The sequence below is a fragment of the Ochotona curzoniae genome, unplaced genomic scaffold (genome assembly GCF_017591425.1).
Source record: "Ochotona curzoniae isolate NIBS_2020 unplaced genomic scaffold, NIBS_Ocur_1.0 contig_605, whole genome shotgun sequence".
In the NCBI taxonomy this organism is placed as follows: Eukaryota; Metazoa; Chordata; class Mammalia; order Lagomorpha; family Ochotonidae; genus Ochotona; species Ochotona curzoniae.
The window spans coordinates 5,430,236-5,449,000 of record NW_024466491.1 but is presented as its reverse complement, the minus strand read 5'-3'; the positions used below and the strand labels follow the sequence as shown (position 1 = coordinate 5,449,000).

Here is an 18,765-nt window from a genome sequence, read left to right as displayed (position 1 = left end):
GATTCCCTGCTGCAGCTGCGCAGGCGCGGAGCCGGGATCTCTGCGGGGTGGAGGTGGGTGCGGGGCCGGAGCGAGCAGCTGCAGCTGCCGAGTGGGGCCGGAGAGGTGTCCGTGTGTCCACGGGCGGGCATCCTCCGGGGAAACGCGTCCTGCCCCGCTCACGCACGCTGCTGATGGCCACCCTCCACGGACACACGTCCTGCCCCGCTCACGTATGCTGCCTCATGGCCACACTCCACGGACACGCGTCCTGCCCTGCTCACGTACGCTGCCTCATGGCCACCCTCCACGGACACGCGTCCTGCCCCGCTCACGTACGCTGCCTCATGGCCACCCTCCACGGACACGCGTCCTGCCCCGCTCACGCACGCTGTCGGCTGCGGTGGGCCCTGATGTCTCCCAGGGGCTGTGCGCAGGATGGGGCTGCTCATTGGTGACCGGTGTGCGCCCAGGGCGAGGTGCCCAGCCCCGGGTACCCAGTCCCAGCGCGCTGTGCGGGGGTCCTCTGACAGCGCCCAGGCACCGTACCCTCTGCACTGTGCCAAGTGCGCCACAAAGGGTGATCGGTATGGGTGCCTGATGACTCTAGAGGGCCAAGGCACCCTCTCCCATTCTGTTCTGTTCCCAGTATTAATGCCACCCCTGGCCGGGGGTAGAGCACCCCACCCCCACTTCCGGGCCTGGCCTCGGGATGTCCGAAGCCCCCACAAGGACCATGTCTGGGAGAGGCTGACAGGCTGTGTGGACAGGCCACCCGGTGAGTCCTTGAGCTCTGCCCCCTCCCGTGCCTCAGCTTCTCTCCCACAGGGTTGTCACAGGCCTCCCCTACACACGCCCCTCCCCTGGCCTTCCCTGGTCCAGCTGAGCGCCCTCCGCCCCTCACCACCAGGTCTCTAGGCTCAGGAGCCTGGCCTACACTGCCCACAGATGCTGCTCTTCCAGGGCCCAGCCCACCCGGCCGCCTCTGCCCTCCCTCCCAGACTGTACCAGCTGCTTCCGGCCGCACCCCGGGTCACCTGCTGGGCTCAGCTCCAGGCCCCCCGGCGGCTGAGTGCCCCTCCTCTCTGCCCACTGCCGGGCATCTTGGGCCAGCACTCCTGGGGCCCAGAACCCCCGGGGCGGCTGTGTCCCCTCCTCACACCAGCGAGGCACCCAAGGGTGACAGCGGCCTGCGCGGGGTCCCTGTCCCCACCCGCCCAGACAGGCCCCGCTGCACAAGGGGGTCTTTCCCCAGCCCTGCCGGCCAAGCCTTTATTGGGAGTGTCACTCCGAGCAGGGGCCCTCAGGCGATGGGAGGGGTGGCTGGTGATGGCGTGCAGCCCGGGGGCCCCCAGCCCTGTCCTCCCCGAGGCCGGATCCCGGGGGACCTCTGCAGATCCTGGGAGTCAAGGCGGCCCACGGCCCATGGGGTGCGGGCTGGCTCACTTGGGGGCGTTGTAGGGCGCCGCCCGCTGGTTCATGGGGTTGTCCGGGGAGCGCAGCCACTCCTTCTTGAGCAGCTGCTTCAGCTGGGACAGCCGCATGTTGGGGTTCTCCTGTTTCAGCCGCGGCAGCTGCGCCTCCTCGAAGGCCGCAAAGGCCGCGCGCATGCGGCGCTCGGGGTGCCGGTCGGCCTCCTCGGCCACACTGTGCGCAGGCAGGGGGACGTCAGGCGGCAGGGGGGCGTCAGGCGGCTGGCGGCCCGGACCCCGCCCCTCACCCCTCCTACAGTCCCACCCCGCCCCTACCTGAGGACAGCGATGGCGTCCTCGATGGTGCGCGCCTCCACGCTGCCCTCCTCCTGCACGCGCCGGTTCACGTTTTCCTCCAGCGGCACCTCCAGGTGGCTCTTGGCTTTCTCGGCTGGGGAGGGCGTCGGGAAGGGCGCCAGGAGGAGGAGGAAGAGGACAGGCCGTCAGCCTTCTCCCCACCCTCCAGGGGCCCACGCCAGACCCCTGCACCTGCCCGCTGGGACAGCCGCGCCCAGGGGACGCTCTCCAGCTGCCGCAGCCCCGCCCACCGCTGCAGGCTGCTGTCCATCCCGCGCCGCACACCTGGCTCCGGGGCCTCGCGGTGCTGCTGCTCGCGGCGTAGGGTGTCCTCGATCTGGGCGCGGGTGACCTTGGTGGGCGCCGCCGCTCGCGGGGCCTTGCCCCCCTTGAGCTTGGAGTCCTCTTCCTCCAGCAGCCGCTGCGTCTCCTTCTTACGCTCCAGCTGCTCCAGGCGCCGCTTCTCCTTCTCCTCCTGCGGGGGAGGGGCTGGGGGTCAGGCGGACCACCCACTTGCTCCCCGCGGCCAGGGCCACCCCCCCTGCAGGTGCCTGGTGCCCTGAGCCTGTTGCCTGCTCCATCCCTGCCCTGCCTCCCAGCCTTGGCACCTGCCGTCCCTGCTGTGGGAGCCCTCCTCTCACAGCCAGCCCCAGCTCATCCTGGGCTCCCCGCTCCAGTCCTGGGGCGCACAGGGACAGCAGCTCGAGGCATCTGACCCAGAGGAATGGGATGAAGGAAGGGCAGGCAGGAAGCCCGTCCCAGGTACCCCTCCTCCTGCAGCGGCCCCATGGCCACAGCTGCCTGCAGTATGTTCTGGACATCCCCTCAAAGTTGCTGGGCTCAACCCTTGGCTTCCACAGTTTTAGGGGACAGGGGTGAGGTGTGGAACGCATTGCTGGGGCTCTTGGACACACAGTAGCCATGCCCTGGTTCACTCCCCAAGTGGCCACAACAGCCAGAGCTGAGCGGATCTGAAGCCAGGAGCCAGGAGCTTCTTCCGGGTCTCCCACATGGGTGCAGGGTCCCAAGGCTGTGGGCCGTCCTCCACTGCTTTCCCAGGCCACAGGCAGCAAGCTGGATGGGAAGTGGAGCAGTGGGACCGGCCCCGGGCACTGCATGTGTGCTGTGGGTGTCCCAGGGAAGCCCCTAGCTAGGCCTGTGTGCCCAGTGGCCAGAAGCAACGGAATGCAGGGGTACCCAGAGGGTTCCCAGCAGGCGGCCAGATGTACTGCATGGCCTGGGAGGGAGTGTAGACCTCACAGGCCAGGGATGTGGCTCGGCTGGTTAAGCTACCACCAGCATTCCACATCAGCATGCTGGTTCGAGCCCCGGCTTCCCCACTTCCGATCCAGTTCCCTGTTTACGCTCCTGGGAAGCAGCAAAGGATGGGCTAAGGGCGTGGGACCCAGCCACCTGCATGGGAGACCCGGATGGAGCCGCTGTTTCAGCTTTGGCCTGGCTCCTGCCCTGGGTGCTGCAGCCATTTAGGGGAAAGAATGCAGGAACACGAGATGTTGCTCTCTTCTCGCTTCCATCGTCCAAACAGAATGAAAATAATTTTCAAAAACAGCCTAGGCTGCGGCAGGACCTCGCGCGGCACACACAGGGCGCCCGCGGGCTACGCACAGGGACCCCGGCCCTTTGGCGCGCAGGCGCACGCTGCCGCCAAGCTGGCCTCTGGCGCCACCTGCTGAGCAGCGGCCAGGAGCGCGCCCCAAGCCCCCAGTGCCCCCCCATCGCACGGCCTTCTGGGGGCGCAAGCAGGGACCCCGGACCTAGCCTGCAGGTGCACACAGGCACGTGCGCCGAGCCCCCCAGAGCTCCCCAACCCCATGGCCTTCTGGGGGCGCACACAGGAACCCCTGCAGGCGCACACGGGCACACGCACCCCCATAGCCCCCCAGTGGCACGGCCTTCCGGGGGCGCACGCACCTTGCGCTGCTCCTTCCTCATGACGTGTTTGTCCTCGTCCTTCCAGTAGGCATCTTCCAGCTCCTTCTGCCTCCGGGCATCGGCCGCCGCCTTGGCCTCAGCCTTCCGTGCTCGGGCCGCTGCCGACTTGCTGTTCTCGCCCTGGAACTTTTTGGGCATCCCTCAGCTGGCTGCCTGCGGGGCCGAGGCCAGGGACCCGTGAGCGGGGCTGGCAGGGCAGGCCCTGGGCAAGCCCCCATACCCACCCATATACCCACGTACCAGCGACCCACACCGCACCTGCTGGGTCAAAATGAGAACTTCCAAGTCTACATGTAAAAAATTATTTGGAAGGCAGAGTGACACACACAAAAAAAGAGATTTCCACTGGCTGAGTCACTTCACAAAGGGCCACAGTGGCTGAAACCAGGAGCTTCTTTCGGATCTCCCACGCGGGTGCAGGGTCCCAAGGCTGTGGGCCGTCCTCCACTGCTTTCCCAGGCCACAGGCAGGGAGCTGGGTGGGAAATGGGGCAGCCAGGATTCGAACTGGAGCCCATGTGGATTGCCAATATTGTAGCACAGCACATTAACTCGCTATCAGCTGCTGGAAAATGCTGGGACCCTGCACTGCCGTGGGAGACCCGGATGGAGCTCCGGGCTTTGCCGTGGCCGTTGGGCAGCAAACCAGAGCATGGAATATCTCTTCCTCTCTACCTTTCAAGCACATAGAGCGAATATTTTCAGAGCCAGACTGAGCCCCTGGGAGGCCCCAGTCCTGTCTCCTTCCCTCACCCACAGGCCCTGCACACTGGGGAAGCAGTTGGCCGGGGTGGACACAGCCGAGAGGCGTCCCAGCAATCAGAGGTGCCACTCCAGCCCTGGGTCCCCAAACCCTGCAAGAGGAGGGCTGGGCTGTCAGCATTCCCCTGTCCCTGGCCAGGTCCCCCAGGCAGAGCCTGGAGCCTGACCTGCCCAGCCCCCAGGGTCAGGGGCAGTGGGGGGCAGCAGAGCTCACCCAGCAGCCGGGCAATGTCTGGGGGTGCACAGCCCGGCACTGACTGAGGGGTGCACAGCCCAGCACTGACTGGGGGGTGCACAGGTGGGTTCAGGTCTCCTCATCTTAGACCTGGGTTCGCTTCCAGGCCCCCGGACATCACACCCTGCTCCCAAGTCATCCTCCCAACTTTCATTCATTGCCACCTGCCCGGGAGGCGGCGCCGGGATCTGAGGGGTGCAGGGAGCCTTCCGTGAACCCCCGTTTGGACTTCAGGGGGTCACCGCGTGCAGTGCACCGCCTCTGCACCCCAGGGTCACCCTACACCCTTCTTCGTGGACGGGGGAAGGGGACAATGGTCCTTGAGGGCAGGGCTGGACCTGCGTCCGTCGGCCTCCCCCAGGCCTCCCGAGGGAGCTGACCCGTGCACCCCCTGACCTGGAACCGGGGGTGCGTGGGGTGCCATACCCGCCATTTCTCCAGGCCTCTAGGGGGTGGGGATCCCGAAAGGGGTGCGGGGCCTCCATGGGCGGGCCTGGGGTGCTCCAGACTCCTGCCCCGGGGCGGCCCCCCAGCACCCCGCGCTCCGCCCGCCCCGCGGCCGCTCCCCTACCTCCTGCCCCCAGCGCCGGCCGGTCGCGCCTCCGTGACGTGTCGCTCTGGGCCTGCGCCTTGAGCGCTCCGCGGCGCATGCTTCTGACGCCTGCGCTGGCGCCATGTTGGTAAAGGGCTGAGCTGTGGGCGGGCGCCCGGGCCACCCCGAAGCCCTCGGCAGCGGCGCCCTGTTGCCTCCTGCTTTCTTTAGAGTTTCCTGCCCGGGTTGAGCTCACGGCGGGAGGAACGGAACAGGCGGGAGGAAGACGCCACAGGCGAGAAGAGCGCCTTTACCAAGATGGTCACTTCTGCGGCCGCGTTAAAGATGGCGCCCGCGACTTCACGCGCAGCGTCCAAGCACCGGCTGCCAGGAGTTGCCCGGCCGCCAGGGTGCGCCGTGAGCCGGGGCGGAGCGGACGTCTCCTGCTGTCCACCGAGGTAGCAGGAGTCGGCTCTGTCCCCTTCCGAGTCCTGCCAAGGGGCCAGCACTCCTCCCGGGCTCCTCCCACTCGGCAGGTCACTCAGTGGCTTGTGATGGAGCAGCTGGGGTTGGCTTGCAGGGGGCAGATCTCAGGTTTTCCTATGCACTCGGCCCCCACCTGTCCTGGATCTGTAAGCCTGGGTGGGTGTAGAAGCAGCTGCATCTGGTCGGACCAGGTGGGACTGACCACTCATAGATGTCCCCCCTCGGCCACACTGCTGGAACCCACGCCCCGTCTGCACCTCCCCTGCCCTCGGGTCCCCCAGGGCTCCCTACTGCCCTCCCGTATTCTGCCTGGTTCCACCCACAGCAGCGCCCTGCCTGCAGGGCTGGGTGCCACGCGACCCCCTTCCCCGGTGACCCCTGCCCTCGGACGGGGATGCCTCCAGCTCCCGGCCTCTCCTCCCCGGGGATCCATCCAGTCGGGAGGTGCATTGTCCTGTTGTGTTTTACTTTTTGGACGCACCTGGCATGGCTGCCCTGCCCCGAAAACCAGCAGCCCCAGCCCGTTATTGATCTGGGCTTTGGCCCATGGGAGGTGGCAGGCCAAGGTGGGGAGAGGGGAGAAGCGCCAAAAGCGACATCTTGTGAAGTTTGCATGACTGATGAGCCGGGCCTGTTCCACCTGGGGCCAAGTATGAGCTGGGCTGCATCCCACAGCCCAGGTCTTCACCAGTGACCCAGGATTAGGAGGTGACCCAGCAGAGTAGCCTGGCAGAGCTAGGAGGGTTTAAAGGGTGTCCACGTCAGATCTAGGGGCTACAGAGAGCGAGAGAGCTTCAGACAGCAGCCACATGCAGCCCACACCTCGACGGCCACTTCTGAGGCCGCTGGGCTGGGTTGAGGTGTCCCCTCTTCCTGTTCTCCTGGGCGAATGGGGTTTGCTGCCTGTGAAATAGGTCAATTCTTCCCCAGATTCTACTGGCAGGAGTTGCAGGGGCTGGAGGTGGGAAGTGCCACTGATGGGGTTATCCAGGGTGTGGGCGGGTTCTTCCAGGTGTCTGGCCTTCTGTTGTCGTCCCCCCCCCCCATCCCTGCAAGGAAGCTGGCCGCTCTCCTAAGGGGTACTCTGGGCAAGGGTCTGGCCCTGCACCTTGATCCAGTTGGCACGACACGTGGAGAGCAGGCGGGTGGGCGCTGTCTGTCCCGTGGTGACACGAGGCAGCCTGGGGATCCCTCATGGTTGGGCACGGTCCAGACGACTTAGGGAGCTAGTCTGATGGCACCGGCTGCAGGGTCTGACAGCCTGGGGGCGGTTAGAGACCTGGCCCCAAATCCCAGGTCTGGACCAGCCTGGCGCCTGGGCGTGGAGGCGAGCAGGGGCTGCCTGGGGAACTCAACCCCAGGGCTTGGCAGCTGTGTGTGGCTGTGCCCCGGACTGTGCGTGTATGCGTCAAGGGGAAGATCTTCGAAGTTACTCCCAACCATCAGCACGCTCCCAGCACCGTGGTCCCAAGGCTCCTGTGGGCTTCCTCCATCCTGGCCTTGATTTTGGGGTCCCCTCCTGCTGTCTTAGGAAGTGGACTGGACGGCGCAGTAGCATATCAAACTAATCCTCCATCTGTGGCGCCAGCAACCCATAGGGGCACCGACTCAAGTCCCAACCAGCTCCCTGCTCATGTGCCTGGGGGAGCAGCAGAGGGCGACCCTCAGGGGTGCAGTGTTCTTGGGCCCCCGCATCCATGTGGGAGATCCCGTTTGGGTCCTTGGCTCCACCGTGTCCCCAACCTCTTCCTGCACTTCCAGTTCTGGCCGGTTCCCTGTCTGTGGGTGGCCAGGCTGGGTCGCTCCACACCCGGTCTTCTTGAGCGCCCCCACATGGCAGCCTCGCACCCCCAGCCCTGCTCCCCGTCCTGTGTGGGTTAGGGGGACCCTGGCCCAGGCGCCTCTGGTCCAGCGCTGGTGGCTGTACCTGCCGGCCGCTCACATGCCACAAAGCAAATGTTTAAGCAAGGATTGAGTTCAGCAAACAGGCCGTGCCTCAGGGGCCCCGGGAGGCTGAGGTGGGACCCTGCACCAAGCCCCTCTGGGATGCACAAAGGCCACTTGTCTGTGAACTTTGACCTCGTGGTCTGCAGGCTCCAGACGCTGTGGCTACACTGCGTGCGTTCTGATTTCGCCCCGGCACGGCCGACAGTCCCATGCCTTCTCGCCCACATCAAACATGGGGGCCCCGCCCGCCCCACCCTCCCTCACCCCCAGACTGCCGCAGCCCTGTCTTAAACACGGCCTGGGAAATGGAGGCGCCTCTTCCCACCCAGCTCCCTGTCTGTGGCCTGGGAAAGCAGTGGAGGACAGCCCACAGCCTTGGGACCCTGCACCTGCGTGGGCGACCCGGAAGGAGTTCTTGTTTTCGGCTCAGCTCAGCTCTGTCTATGGCAGCCATTGTAATCTCTTTGCTCTTTTTAACTGTGCCTTTCCAATAAAAATAAATACATCTAAAATAAATAAATAAATAAGCAATAGGAATGTAAATCTTTGCCTTGCTAATCTCTTTTTTATTTAATTAAAGAGAAAGTCCTGCTCTGTGTTGCTGGGGCAGCGAGTCTGAGCTGACCTGCCCATTGCATAACCCCAGGCCAGGTCAAAAGTGACTCAGAGTGGACAGCACCCTCCGGCTGCAGGCCATACAGCCTGGCATCCAGGTGCCACAGTGCTGAGTGAGGGGCCGCGGGGCCAGGACGTGCCAGCTCCGCTGTGCCACCAGGCTGTGGTCAGGGGTGGGACAGGTGGTAAGGGGAGCTGGCACCCTTGCATAGCTGTGTACCCCAGGGTGCCTGGAGCAGCAGAACCTGAAGCTGAAAGGGGGTGGGGCATGGACGCTGCTGGGGGATGGGGAGGTGGCAGCTTGGGGCAGCCCCGATGGAAACTTCTGGGCTCTCAGCTGTGTCCCCGTTTTGGCTTCCCAGACAGGGCTCCTGCTGGTAGAGGAATTCACTCAGGGACCGCCCTCTGGGGTGCAGCTGCAGAGGCCAGTAGGGGCCAGACATGCTGTGCTGGGGTGAGCTGGAGAGGTGCCCAGTCCTGGGCAGTTAGGAGAAACCTGGAACCTGGAGGGAGACAGCGGAGAGGGCACTGCCCGGGGTGGAGCGTGTGAGCACTGCCCAGAGTGGGGGGTGGGGACACTGCCGGGGGGGGGGGGGGGGGACACTGCCCAGGATGGGGAGGGGACACTGTCCAGGATGGGGAAGGGACACTGCCCAGAGTGGGGGGTGGGGACACTGCCCAGGATGGGGAAGGGACACTGTCCAGGGTGAGGCTGGGGACACTGTCCAGGGTGAGGCTGGGGACACTGCCCAGGGTGGGGGTGGCAGGGGTCAGGAGTCACTGAGGCAGGAACCAGCTGTGCCTTGGGGTGGGAGATAGCGAGCAGGACATGCCGGGCTGGGAGCCTCCGGCGCAAAAGCAAGCGCTGGAGGCACAGCTGTGCTCCGCCGGCCGCCGCCTCCTCCCGGGGGGCAGTGGGGCTTCATTCCACCATGGCCAGGTCTCGTGAGAAAGTGTCCATTGGAGAGATGAAAGGGCAGGCGCTGGGGGAGGGGAGGCCGGGAGCTGCTGGCTCCTAAGAAGACACAGCCAGGGGACAGAACCCTCAGCACCGGCAGGGCCCGGCAGGCAGGCAGGCAGTGCTGGCCACTGTGGCCATACGATCCACGCAGTGGGGTGAGAGTGCTGGGTGCTGGACAACCATCTGTGGTGCTGACATCCCACAAGGGCCCTGGTTCTAATCCCGGCTGCTCCACTTCCCACCCAGCTCCCTGCCTGTGGCCTGGGAAAGCAGTGGAGGACGGCCCAAAGCCTTGGGACCCTGTACCACGTGGGAGACCTGGAAGAAGCTCCTGGCTCCTGGCTTTGGATCGGCTCAGCTTGGGCCATTGCAGCCATTTGGGGAGTGAACCAGCAGGTGGAAAATCTTCCTTTCTATCTCTCCTCTCTGTAAATCTGTCTTTCCAATAAAAATAAAGGGATGTCTCTCTTGGGTTTTCAAATACACACACATTAGGCATGCAAACACAAATCATATTTAGACAATGCTATGTGACAATGCAGGAGGCAGGCCTCCCACACTGCTGCAGCAGCCCCAGCACTCGGGCCGTCCTCCGCTGCTTTCCCAGGCGCGTGAGCAGGGAGCTGGATGGGAAGTGGAGCAGCCGGGATTCGAACCTGAGCGCGTTCTGGATGCTGGCTCCATGTAGGCGGTGGGTTAGCCTGCTATGCCACTGCGAGGCCCCATTAGTTGGGCACTTGGATCCAAGCCCTGCGGACACGCACAGGCTAGGATGAGGGTGTTCCGAGGCCGGGTTAGTAGCCTTCCAGAGGTGCAGGACCCTGTGGCCACACGTGCGGATGTGGACAGCAGGCTGCACGCCAACCACGCCGGGAGGAATATTACTGGACCAGGAAAACAGAACGCCCCCATGACACACACAGCTTCACACTGGCAGTGATTAACTCTTCTTCAAAAAGATTTATTGATCGACTCGAAGGGCTGAGATCAATTCCAGATCAATTCCAATACCGATTCTCCAACTGCCTGCCACCGCCGGGGCTGGCCCAGGAGCCACGCGCTCCTCCTGGGGCGGCAGGGAACCCCAGGTCCTTACGCTACTCTGCTCCATTGTTCTAGCTGCATAAGCAGGGAGCTGGGCAGGAAGTAGAGCAGCTGGGACACACGCGCGCACACACACACACACACACACACACACACACACACACACGGGGCGCTGGGACACGGCTGCCAGGGACCCCCGTGGCGGCTTCACCAGCTGTGCCACCACAGGGTCCCCAGAGTGGTTTGTGCTACACCACAGGGTTGCCCCCTCCTGCTGTTCCCTCGCGGAATGAGTGCCCCACGTCCAGCCGCCAGCCGGGCCGGGGTCTGGGGCCTCTCCGTTCCTCCCTCAGGCCCCTGCTGGCTGTGTGTGTGTGTGAGAGACCGTGGGCCACCTCGAGCCAGCTCACTCAGCACCTGACCCAGGTCCATGGCATCTGAGCTTTATCAGCTATCTGGGGTTCCGGCAAAGGGGACTTGAGTTTGGGGGTGAGTGCTTTATTCACCACGGTCTGGGAGTTTCCAAAGCCGGCACGCTGGAGACATTCTCCCCGCTCTTCACACACACACACACACACACACACACAGAGCCAGGGGCAGCTGCACAGGCAAAGGCCACCGGAGTCTGATTCTCACCTCCTCCCCAAACGCAGACAAGAAAATGGAGGAGGAGGGAGAGCTGGTGCTGAGGCTCGGCCAGGGCCCGGGTGGCGGGGTGATCCCCACCCGCCCACTGTCTCTTTCAGGCCTCAGTTTGTCTGTCAGGGCAGCAGGGCTTCAACCCCAGACCCCTCCAGGAATCCTCGCCATGCTTTCTCTCACACCCCGGTTTGGGGGTCTCGCATTGGGGGTGCAGCAGGTTTGACTAGGGGCAGGCTGGCAGTAGGGCGTTGCAGACATGGCATGCCCCCACACCTAGGGCAGCCTAGGCACTTTCGTCTTGCAGTCTGGAACTCATTTGCCTAATGCCCCGTCTTAGCCCATCAGCGCAGGAGGCTGTGGGTCCAGCAGCCAGCGACTGGCCCACGGCACGGTGCCCTGGCTGGTGGGCAGTCCCAGGCTGGACCTGCTGATCACAGACTGGATTCCCGCAGGTCACCGTGACCACGGCCGGGTGTCCCTGTCCCAGTGTCATCCGCCTTGGAGCCTGGGAAGAGCGGGCAGTCCTCACCCACTGGCAGGAAGCCAAGCGCTTTCTTGCCTGCAGAGGGGGGCTGTTCAGGAACCTGAGGGTGGAGGGGCGTGGGGAGGGAAGATCCATTAGAGCCGCTGAAAACAGGACGAAAATGAGGAATATTACATTCTGCTGTGGCCTAGAAGGTTAAGCCTCAGCCTGTGGAGCTAGCATCCCATATGGGCGCTGGTTCTAATCCCGGCTGCTCCACTTCCCACCTAGCTCCCTGCCTGTGGCCTGGGAAAGCAGTGGAGGACGGCCCAAAGCCTTGGAACCCTGCACCCACGTGGGAGACCCAGAAGAAGCTCCTGGCTGGACACCCCAGGCCTCCTCACCACCCCTGCCCAGACACACCTTCAAGAGCCCAAAGCCGCCACCTTCCTTGTCTCCTACCTGGGAACCTGGCCCGACACTGACCTTGAGCAAGCCTTCGTCGAGGACGCTCACTTCCTCCTTGGGGGCCACAGAAGCCGTGTGCCGGGTCAGATCCCACCACAGCAGGCCCGGGCCCAGGCTGCTACGCTTGGTGGGGCCTGTGGCACAAGGAGACATGAAGGAACTCTTGGAAGGGATGTTGGGTAGTGGGGATCAGGACACCAGAGCTGTGGAGTGGGACAAGGACAGCCACGGGAGAGACGGTGGCAAGCTCTGTGACTCATCTGTTCACTGCGGACATTAGCAGGTGCCTGGGTGGGGCCAGCGTGGCGGCTCCCTCCATCGCAGCAAAGATTTCAGCACCACGGACAGTGCACTGCCCCCCTTCACCCCTGCCTCGGCTGGGGCCTCCGTGTCCCCCCACGCCCCTGCTCCAGCTGGGGCCTCCGTGTCCCCCCACACCCCTGCCTCAGCTGGGGCCTCCGTGTCCCCCCACACCCCTGCCTCAGCTGGGGCCTCCGTGTCCCCCCACACCCCTGCTCCAGCTGGGGCCTCCGTGTCCCCCCACACCCCTGCCTCAGCTGGGGCCTCCGTGTCCCCCCACACCCCTGCTCCAGCTGGGGCCTCCGTGTCCAACCCCTCCTCCTCTTTCCAGGGCGCCAGCAGCCCTGCTTACCAGTCAGGTAGCTAACAAGGGCCCCACACAGCACGGTGACCACTGTGCCCAGCGCCCCATAGTAGAGGTACGAGATGGCATAGAAGCTGTCGGCTAGGGCTGGTCGGCTGGGGTCCACAAGAGCGGAGCTGGGGGAGGGAGACAGGGGCAGGGTTTCCTGTTAATGGTCGGACTGGGCAGTCCACCCCCTAGACTTTTGTCCCTCCTCCAAGCCCCAGCCACCTGGCAGGTGTACATCCTGGGAAGGAGAGAATGGCTCACGTGCTGGCCCTGCGAGCCATGTGGGGGACCAGGATGGAGCTCCTGGCTGCCCCCAAACCCTGCTTTCCACCCCAGTCACTGGTACCGGACCCACACCTCCAGCTACCAAACGCCCCCTTCTTCCTCTGGGCTCAGCACCAAGCAATCCTTCTCCCTTCTAGATCAGGCTAGGCCACACCCCAAGCCACACCCAGGCCACACCCAGGCCACACCCCAGGCCACACCCCAGGCCACACCCCAGGCCACACCCAGGCCACACTCCAGGCCACATAACCCCAGACTCTCACCCCAAGTCCCTGCTGGAGGTGTTGGCAGCCAGGAGTGGGTCCAGAGAGCCGGAGGAGGAGGCGTTGGCCCAGGGTGTTGCAGCACAGTCAGCCGCTGATGACGGCAGGACCCCCATCATGGGTGCGCTGGGTGGGTACATCGTGGCACCCACAGCCACCCACAGGGACACAACCAGGCCAGCGGCTAGCCCAGCAAGGACACCCTGAGGGCAGGGCTGGTGTCAGGGGCGGGGCTGAGGACACACCCTCCTGCTCTGGCCCCGCCTCCAGTCCTGTCCCCACCCTCAGCCCCGTCCTCCCACCCTGGCCCTTCCTCCACCCCCATCACCCTGGGCACCCCACCCGCCCCTTCTCCCCGCACCGGGGTGTTACAGGCGGGGAGCAGCATGCCCAGGACGAAGGCTCCAAGAAGGGGGCCACTGATGACGCCCATGACCGTGAAGGAGCCCTGGGCAGACAGGCAGGGGCGAAGTCTCAGTTTCCCTAAAGAGGAAGCAATGCCCCCCCTTCCCTCCCAGTTCCTGGTGCCCAGCTCTGGGGGTGGTGGAAAGCAGGTTGTTCCCTGGATGGGGGGGCTCAGGGCCCGCCTGTCGAGGAGCGGGGATGTCAGGTACGTGAGGGGGCAGCGGGGGGCTCACCTGCAGAACGCCACCCCCCAGCAGCGAAGACAGAGCCGCCACAGTGAGGCAGGCCGAGCCGTAGATCAGGGCTGCAGCGGATGGGGTAGGGGGGCGGGGTGAGGACGAGGCAGGGGGAGGGGCACGGTCCCCACCCCCACCCCACAGACCCCACGCCGCTCACACAGCCCCTTGGAGATGAACATGAGTTTCCGGGGTGCCAGGTCGGGCAGCCGGGGCTTGATGAGGTCCTCTACGGTGACAGCGGCCATGGCGTTGATGCTGGTGGACGCCGTGCTGGGGGCGGGGCGTGTGTGCAAACTCCTCAGCTCGGCCCGCCGCGGCCCCCACCAACCAGAACGGTCCACGCCCGCACCCCTCTGCCAGGAGCCTCCCCGGGGCAGCTCACCTGAGGGTACCGCTGTAGGCACAGGCCAGGAACAGTCCGGGGACACCAGGCAGCCCCTCAAAAATGTCTAACACGAGCAGGGGCATGTACTGGAGGTAGGGATGGGAGTGGGGTGACTGCTTGGTCCCCCGGACAGCAACTGCAGCATCACCCCTTGAGGGGGCTGAAGACAGCGCAGGGCACAGAGCAGCTGGGATGGGGTGCAGGCCCTGGTCCTGGGGTGTGTGTGTGTCTATGGTTGCCGAGGGTCCCCTCCCAGCCCCCTGCTGCCCCCAGGGCCTTGGCACACAGTAGGTGCGCCTCACCTGGTCAGGGGCCGAGATGCGCCCCGTGAGGAGTGGGTCGCAACCGTTGTAGAAGACGAACATGACGAGGCCGCAGCAGGCGGCGCTGCCCACGATCAGAAACAGGCCCAGCTGGTTGACCAGGATGGCCCTGTGGGGAGCAGGGGCGAGTGGGGAGCTGCGTGTGGTGGTGTCCGTCCTGGGGTTGGGGGGTTGGAGCCCAAGACTCCCCCACTCTCTCCTGGCCCCTCTGCACCCAGACACTCATGGCGTGGCCCGCCTCTTCCCCCCACTTGCCCGCAGACACTCACAGCATAGCTTGCCTCTCCGAGCGGCAGGCCACGTAGCGCTGCACCTGTGCCTGGTTCACGCCGTACATGGACAACCACACCAGGGTGCCGCCCACCAGGAAGGTCCAGAAGGTGTAGCGTCGGCGGGGGTCTGGATCAAAGCTGGGGGGCAGGGGAGGCAGCAGGGCCAGGCTGGCATGTCACAGGGGCAGGTGGAGGGAAGTGGCCCCCCCAGGACGCGTCCCCCACACCCCCAGAGAGCTGTCTGAGCATTCGAGGACCTGGAGGGATGTTTTTTTTTCTTGGAGGGGGTTTTGAAAGGTGAATAGAAGTTTGTGTGCTGGGAGACTCTGGGGAGAATTCTGCCGTCTGTGAGGGTGGGGGCTGGGAGGGCTGCTCCGGCTCCGCCCCCCTGCAGCTCTCCCCCACCCCTCCCTCCTGGCATGGCACTCACTCCAGAAAGTTGAGCCGGGACTGGTTCTGGGCCAGCTCCAGGGTGGCCCTGGTGCCCCCCACGAGCATGGCGCCGCGGCCCAGGGTAACCCAGAAGCCACTCAGCATCACCACCACCTGGAACACGTCGGTCCAGATCACCGCCTTCATGCCCCCCTGTGGGACAGGGTGGGGTGGGCTCAGCCTCGGGGTTGGCCCTGAGCAGCCTCTGCTGCCCACAGGGGACTGAGAACCAGCACCTGTCCCCTCTCCCTGCCTCAGCTCTGATGCCAAGTGGACAGAGCCCAGAGGGATGGGAGAGGGACCGGAGGGCACACGTGGGGTGCTAGATCCAGCCATGCCTGAAGCTGGCATGTGTCCAAATGCTTGGCACTCCACCCCACTTTCCGGGCATTCTGCGTTGCCGAGCCGAGGACCCTGAGGGCGGGGGGCGGGCAGGGGCAGGGAGAGGCCAGAGAGGGTGCCAGGGCAGGTGAGCGCTGGGCTGGCTAGGGGGCCGGGGGCCTCACTCACGATGGTGGTGTAGAAGGTACAGATGAGCCCCGTGGACAGGAGCGACGCCCAGATGTCCAATCCGGTCACTGCGCCGACAGAGCCCGCCCCCAGTTAGGGCCCCCTCCTCGGAGCCCGCCGCCTCCCGGCAGCCCCCACCGCGCTGCCCCGGCCTGGCCCACCTTGGTTCAGGATGAGTGCCGGGGCATAGATGACGATGCCCGTGTACAGCATCTGCGGGCGGGGGGCAGGGGGCACAGAGGTGAGGCTGCCGGTGGAACAGGGGTGCTGCACGTCCCCGTCCCCTCCGCGGGCTCACCGTGGCCACCAGGTACTGCAGCGTCCCGCAGAGGCGCACGGCTCGGCTGAAGCGCAGCTCCAGGTACTGCAGGAGGAGTCATCTCAGGCCGCTGTGCCCTTGCCGTGCCCGGGGGGCCTGCGTCCCCCCAGACCACCGCCCCTGCCCTCCTAGGGCCTGCTTCCCCTGCCCTGGCACCTGCTTCCCCCAGGCCCCCAAGATCACTGCCCTTCCCATGGCACCTGCTTCCCAGGGCCTCCTGATCACCACCCCTCCCCGGCCCTGCCCTCGTGCAACCCCTGCTCCTGTACCAGCGTGCCCCTGCACCCCCGCCCTGTCGGTGCCCGGCAAAGCCCTCCCTGCCCTGTATCTTATCCCCAGGGCTTCCGGAGCTGCCACTGGACAGCGGCCCCGCAAGCAGAAGTTTTGGCGCTGACTGTATATTGGGCCACGATCTTAATAGCTTTGGTCTCTGTCCTGGAGGAACTGTTGACATTAGCGCAGCGCGGAGCTGTGAGCGGCCCGGGGGACCCCGGGTTGGAAGCCCAGGCCAGCCGGTATGCACACACTGAGTCTGGCCAGCGTGCACGCACGCTCACACTTGGCACAGGACGGCCGTGTTTCCCCCGAGGAGCCAGGATGGTAGCTTCCTTCTTCCTGCCCGTCCAGACGGCCCACAGCCTCTTCCTAGAACCCACGCCCACCTGCCTAGCCACCCCCCCAGGGAAAGCAGGGAGAGAGCGGGGCCAGGGGCCCCAGGGACGACAGAGTGGCCTTGGGCACGGCCTCCCCGCCGTCCACAGCACCGGCAGGTGTCTGTCCCCCCCGGGAGGACAGGTGGCCCCATACCTCATAGGTGCTGGTCAGGCCCAGGCGGTAGAAGACCGGCAGGAAGACGATGGCGGTGAGCAGCGAGTTGACACACTGGGCCAGGCACATCCACAGGAACTTGAGGCCGTAACGGTAGGCCTCGGCCGGCACGCCCAGCACCTGTACCGCGGACATGAAGCTAGCGGCCAGCGACAGCCCGACGGGCAGCGCCGTGAGGCTGCGGCCCCCGGTGAAGAAGTCGTCGGCGCTGCGCTGGCCGCCCCGCGCCAGCCCCACCCACAGCCCGATGCCCGTGGACACCAGCAGCATCGTGGCGAACACGCCGTAGTCCCAGGCGCCGAAGGTGGCCCGCGGCTCTGCGTCCGTCCCCTCCATGGAGGATTCCCGCCCGGCGGCGCGCGCGCCTGTCCGTCCCTCCCCTGCCTGTCCGTCCCTCCTCTGCCCCGAGCCCCTGCTGTGCTGCGCGCTGCCCCGCGCCCGTCCCGTCCGTGCAGCTGCTTTCCTCGGTGGTGCCCGCGGGGGCATGCATGCAGGGGCGGCCCGAGGTCGTGGGCTGCGGATTTATGGAGCTCGGGGTCAGCGCGGCTCCGCCTCCCCCAGACCTGGAGGCGGGCGGGTACCCGCACCCTTTCGGCTCTGGGCCGGCCCGGGGCGGGCAGGTCGGGACGGGTCCGGGAGGCCGCAGCAGGGCTGGGGGTGGGGACGGCGAGGCTCACGTGCCCGTCACCCCCGAGGCCCTGCGCGCCGGTGTCTGTGGCCACAGCCTGGCCACGCGGAGGAAGAGGCTTGGAGGACCGGCTGGAGAACTCGCCCTTGTACGGGACTGGGGTGCGGGGGCTCCTTGGGGGCTTGGGGGAAGGCCCGTCCCTCGGCATCCCCAGGGAGCCGCCCAGCAGTGGGGCCGTTCGGGCTCAGTTTCCCCGAGGAGTGCAGGGGTGCAGTGTTCCTCGCGGGCGCATCCGCGCACCCACTCATTCACGCCTCCTGCGCGGCCAGCCCGGGCGGGGAGCCAGCGGGAGGCGCGCCGGTGCAGAGCGCTCAGTGGAGCGCAGCCGCTCAAGGGGGACCCCGGGAGGCCGGGCGCCCGCCACCGCGCCCACAAGGTTTGAGGGTTCGCTGGCAAGCCCCTCTTCCCCCAGTGAGCCCCGCAGGACACCTCGGCCTCTGCCGCCCCCTCGTCCCAGGAGCGCGCGCTGCGGGGCAGACAGGTGTGGGGGGAGGATGCTGCCCGGGCTGCAGCCCAGGCCAGAGGGGGCTGTGAGCAGCTCGGACTGTCACCTTGTCCAGGAGCCGAGTGAGCAGGAGCAACCCTGGCTGCTAGGCCTCTGAACTTGGGAAGAGGGGGGCACCTGCGGCCGGAGCCACCCTGCTCCTGCCCGGGTATCACACCTGCTGTGACCCCTGCACACACTGGGAACCCAGCCCAAGGGTGCTCCCGTGCACCCAGGAAAAGCCCCACAACGCACTAATCCCATCAGGTGTCAGGCCTGCGGTTGCTGGGGTCCCCACTTCCTTGTTGGCATTGTGGGGTGGCTGGGCAGGTGGGGCAGTGTCTGAGGGCCAGGGCGGACAGGGTCAGGCAGAGGACAGTGGGGGATTGGCATCAGGTGCAGGGCGCTCCCCACCAGCCCTCCTGCTTGCAGGGAGGGTGGGAAATCAGGTCGTGGCCCAGCAGGGCTGTGCTGCTGTGGGTGGGAGGGTGAGCGACAGACCCCAGGGAGGAACCTGGATCTTGACAGCGACGCTGGGCACACGTGTGGGTATGCCAAACCACCCTGGGGACACCCCCCCCCCCGCCTCAGGAGAGCAGGGTCCTGGAGTGTAGTGGGGGCAGCTGGAGCTCCCAGGGTCTCCCTGCCCTACAGGCAGCTGCAGAGGACCCCCACCTCCCCCAAAGACAGCTGTCTGGCCAATGCCAGCAGCCAGCCCTATCCACCAGCCGGGAGCCGTGCCAAGTGGGTGGGCAACATTCCAGAACCACAGTCCCCCATGGCCCCCACCCCTGCGCCCAGGGCGGCCGCCCATGACCCCTCCTA

General features: G+C 65.9%; 2 protein-coding genes across 3 annotated transcripts; both read right to left on the bottom strand.

The window, feature by feature from the left end:
* Positions 1–1,235: 1,235 nt before the first annotated feature.
* CCDC124 (coiled-coil domain containing 124) lies at positions 1,236–5,355 on the bottom strand. Of its 2 annotated transcripts, none has more exons than XM_040990939.1 (5): positions 5,269–5,355; positions 3,681–3,854; positions 2,034–2,223; positions 1,728–1,842; positions 1,236–1,626 (listed from the first exon to the last, which is right to left on the bottom strand). In XM_040990939.1, the coding sequence occupies exons 2-5, from the start codon at positions 3,837–3,839 to the stop codon at positions 1,422–1,424; spliced, it is 669 nt and encodes a 222-aa protein (XP_040846873.1). In that variant the 5' UTR covers positions 3,840–3,854; positions 5,269–5,355; the 3' UTR covers positions 1,236–1,421. The 2 variants fall into 2 exon arrangements, with proteins under 2 accessions (XP_040846873.1, XP_040846874.1); XM_040990940.1 differs by having other exon boundaries at positions 3,681–3,850; positions 5,269–5,301.
* Positions 5,356–5,456: 101 nt separating this feature from the next.
* SLC5A5 (solute carrier family 5 member 5) lies at positions 5,457–17,104 on the bottom strand. The gene is made up of 15 exons (XM_040990254.1): positions 16,748–17,104; positions 15,920–15,985; positions 15,783–15,834; positions 15,622–15,689; positions 15,110–15,264; positions 14,677–14,817; positions 14,387–14,516; positions 14,082–14,170; positions 13,857–13,969; positions 13,694–13,764; positions 13,417–13,503; positions 13,056–13,258; positions 12,508–12,635; positions 11,874–11,989; positions 5,457–5,720 (listed from the first exon to the last, which is right to left on the bottom strand). Exons 1-15 carry the CDS (start codon positions 17,102–17,104, stop codon positions 5,457–5,459), a joined length of 2,040 nt encoding a protein of 679 aa, XP_040846188.1.
* Between the last annotated feature and the right edge of the window lie 1,661 nt (positions 17,105–18,765).

What these genes read in the sequence shown, in the direction of transcription:
- SLC5A5 (XM_040990254.1), bottom strand. Translation starts at nt 17,104, where the DNA reads ATGGAGGGGACGGACGCAGAGCCGCGGGCCACCTTCGGCGCCTGGGAC. An exon ending in TGCAGTACCTGGTGGCCACG is followed by an intron (nt 15,835 to 15,919) that starts GTGAGCCCGCGG and finishes CCCCGCCCGCAG; the next exon opens with ATGCTGTACACGGGCATCGT. An exon ending in ACCTCCAGCAGGGACTTGGG is followed by an intron (nt 12,636 to 13,055) that starts GTGAGAGTCTGG and finishes TCCCTCCCCCAG; the next exon opens with CTCCGCTCTTGTGGACCCCA.
- CCDC124 (XM_040990939.1), bottom strand. Translation starts at nt 3,839, where the DNA reads ATGCCCAAAAAGTTCCAGGGCGAGAACAGCAAGTCGGCAGCGGCCCGA. An exon ending in CCGCGAGGCCCCGGAGCCAG is followed by an intron (nt 1,843 to 2,033) that starts GTGTGCGGCGCG and finishes CGCCCTCCCCAG; the next exon opens with CCGAGAAAGCCAAGAGCCAC. An exon ending in GACGCCATCGCTGTCCTCAG is followed by an intron (nt 1,627 to 1,727) that starts GTAGGGGCGGGG and finishes GCCTGCGCACAG; the next exon opens with TGTGGCCGAGGAGGCCGACC.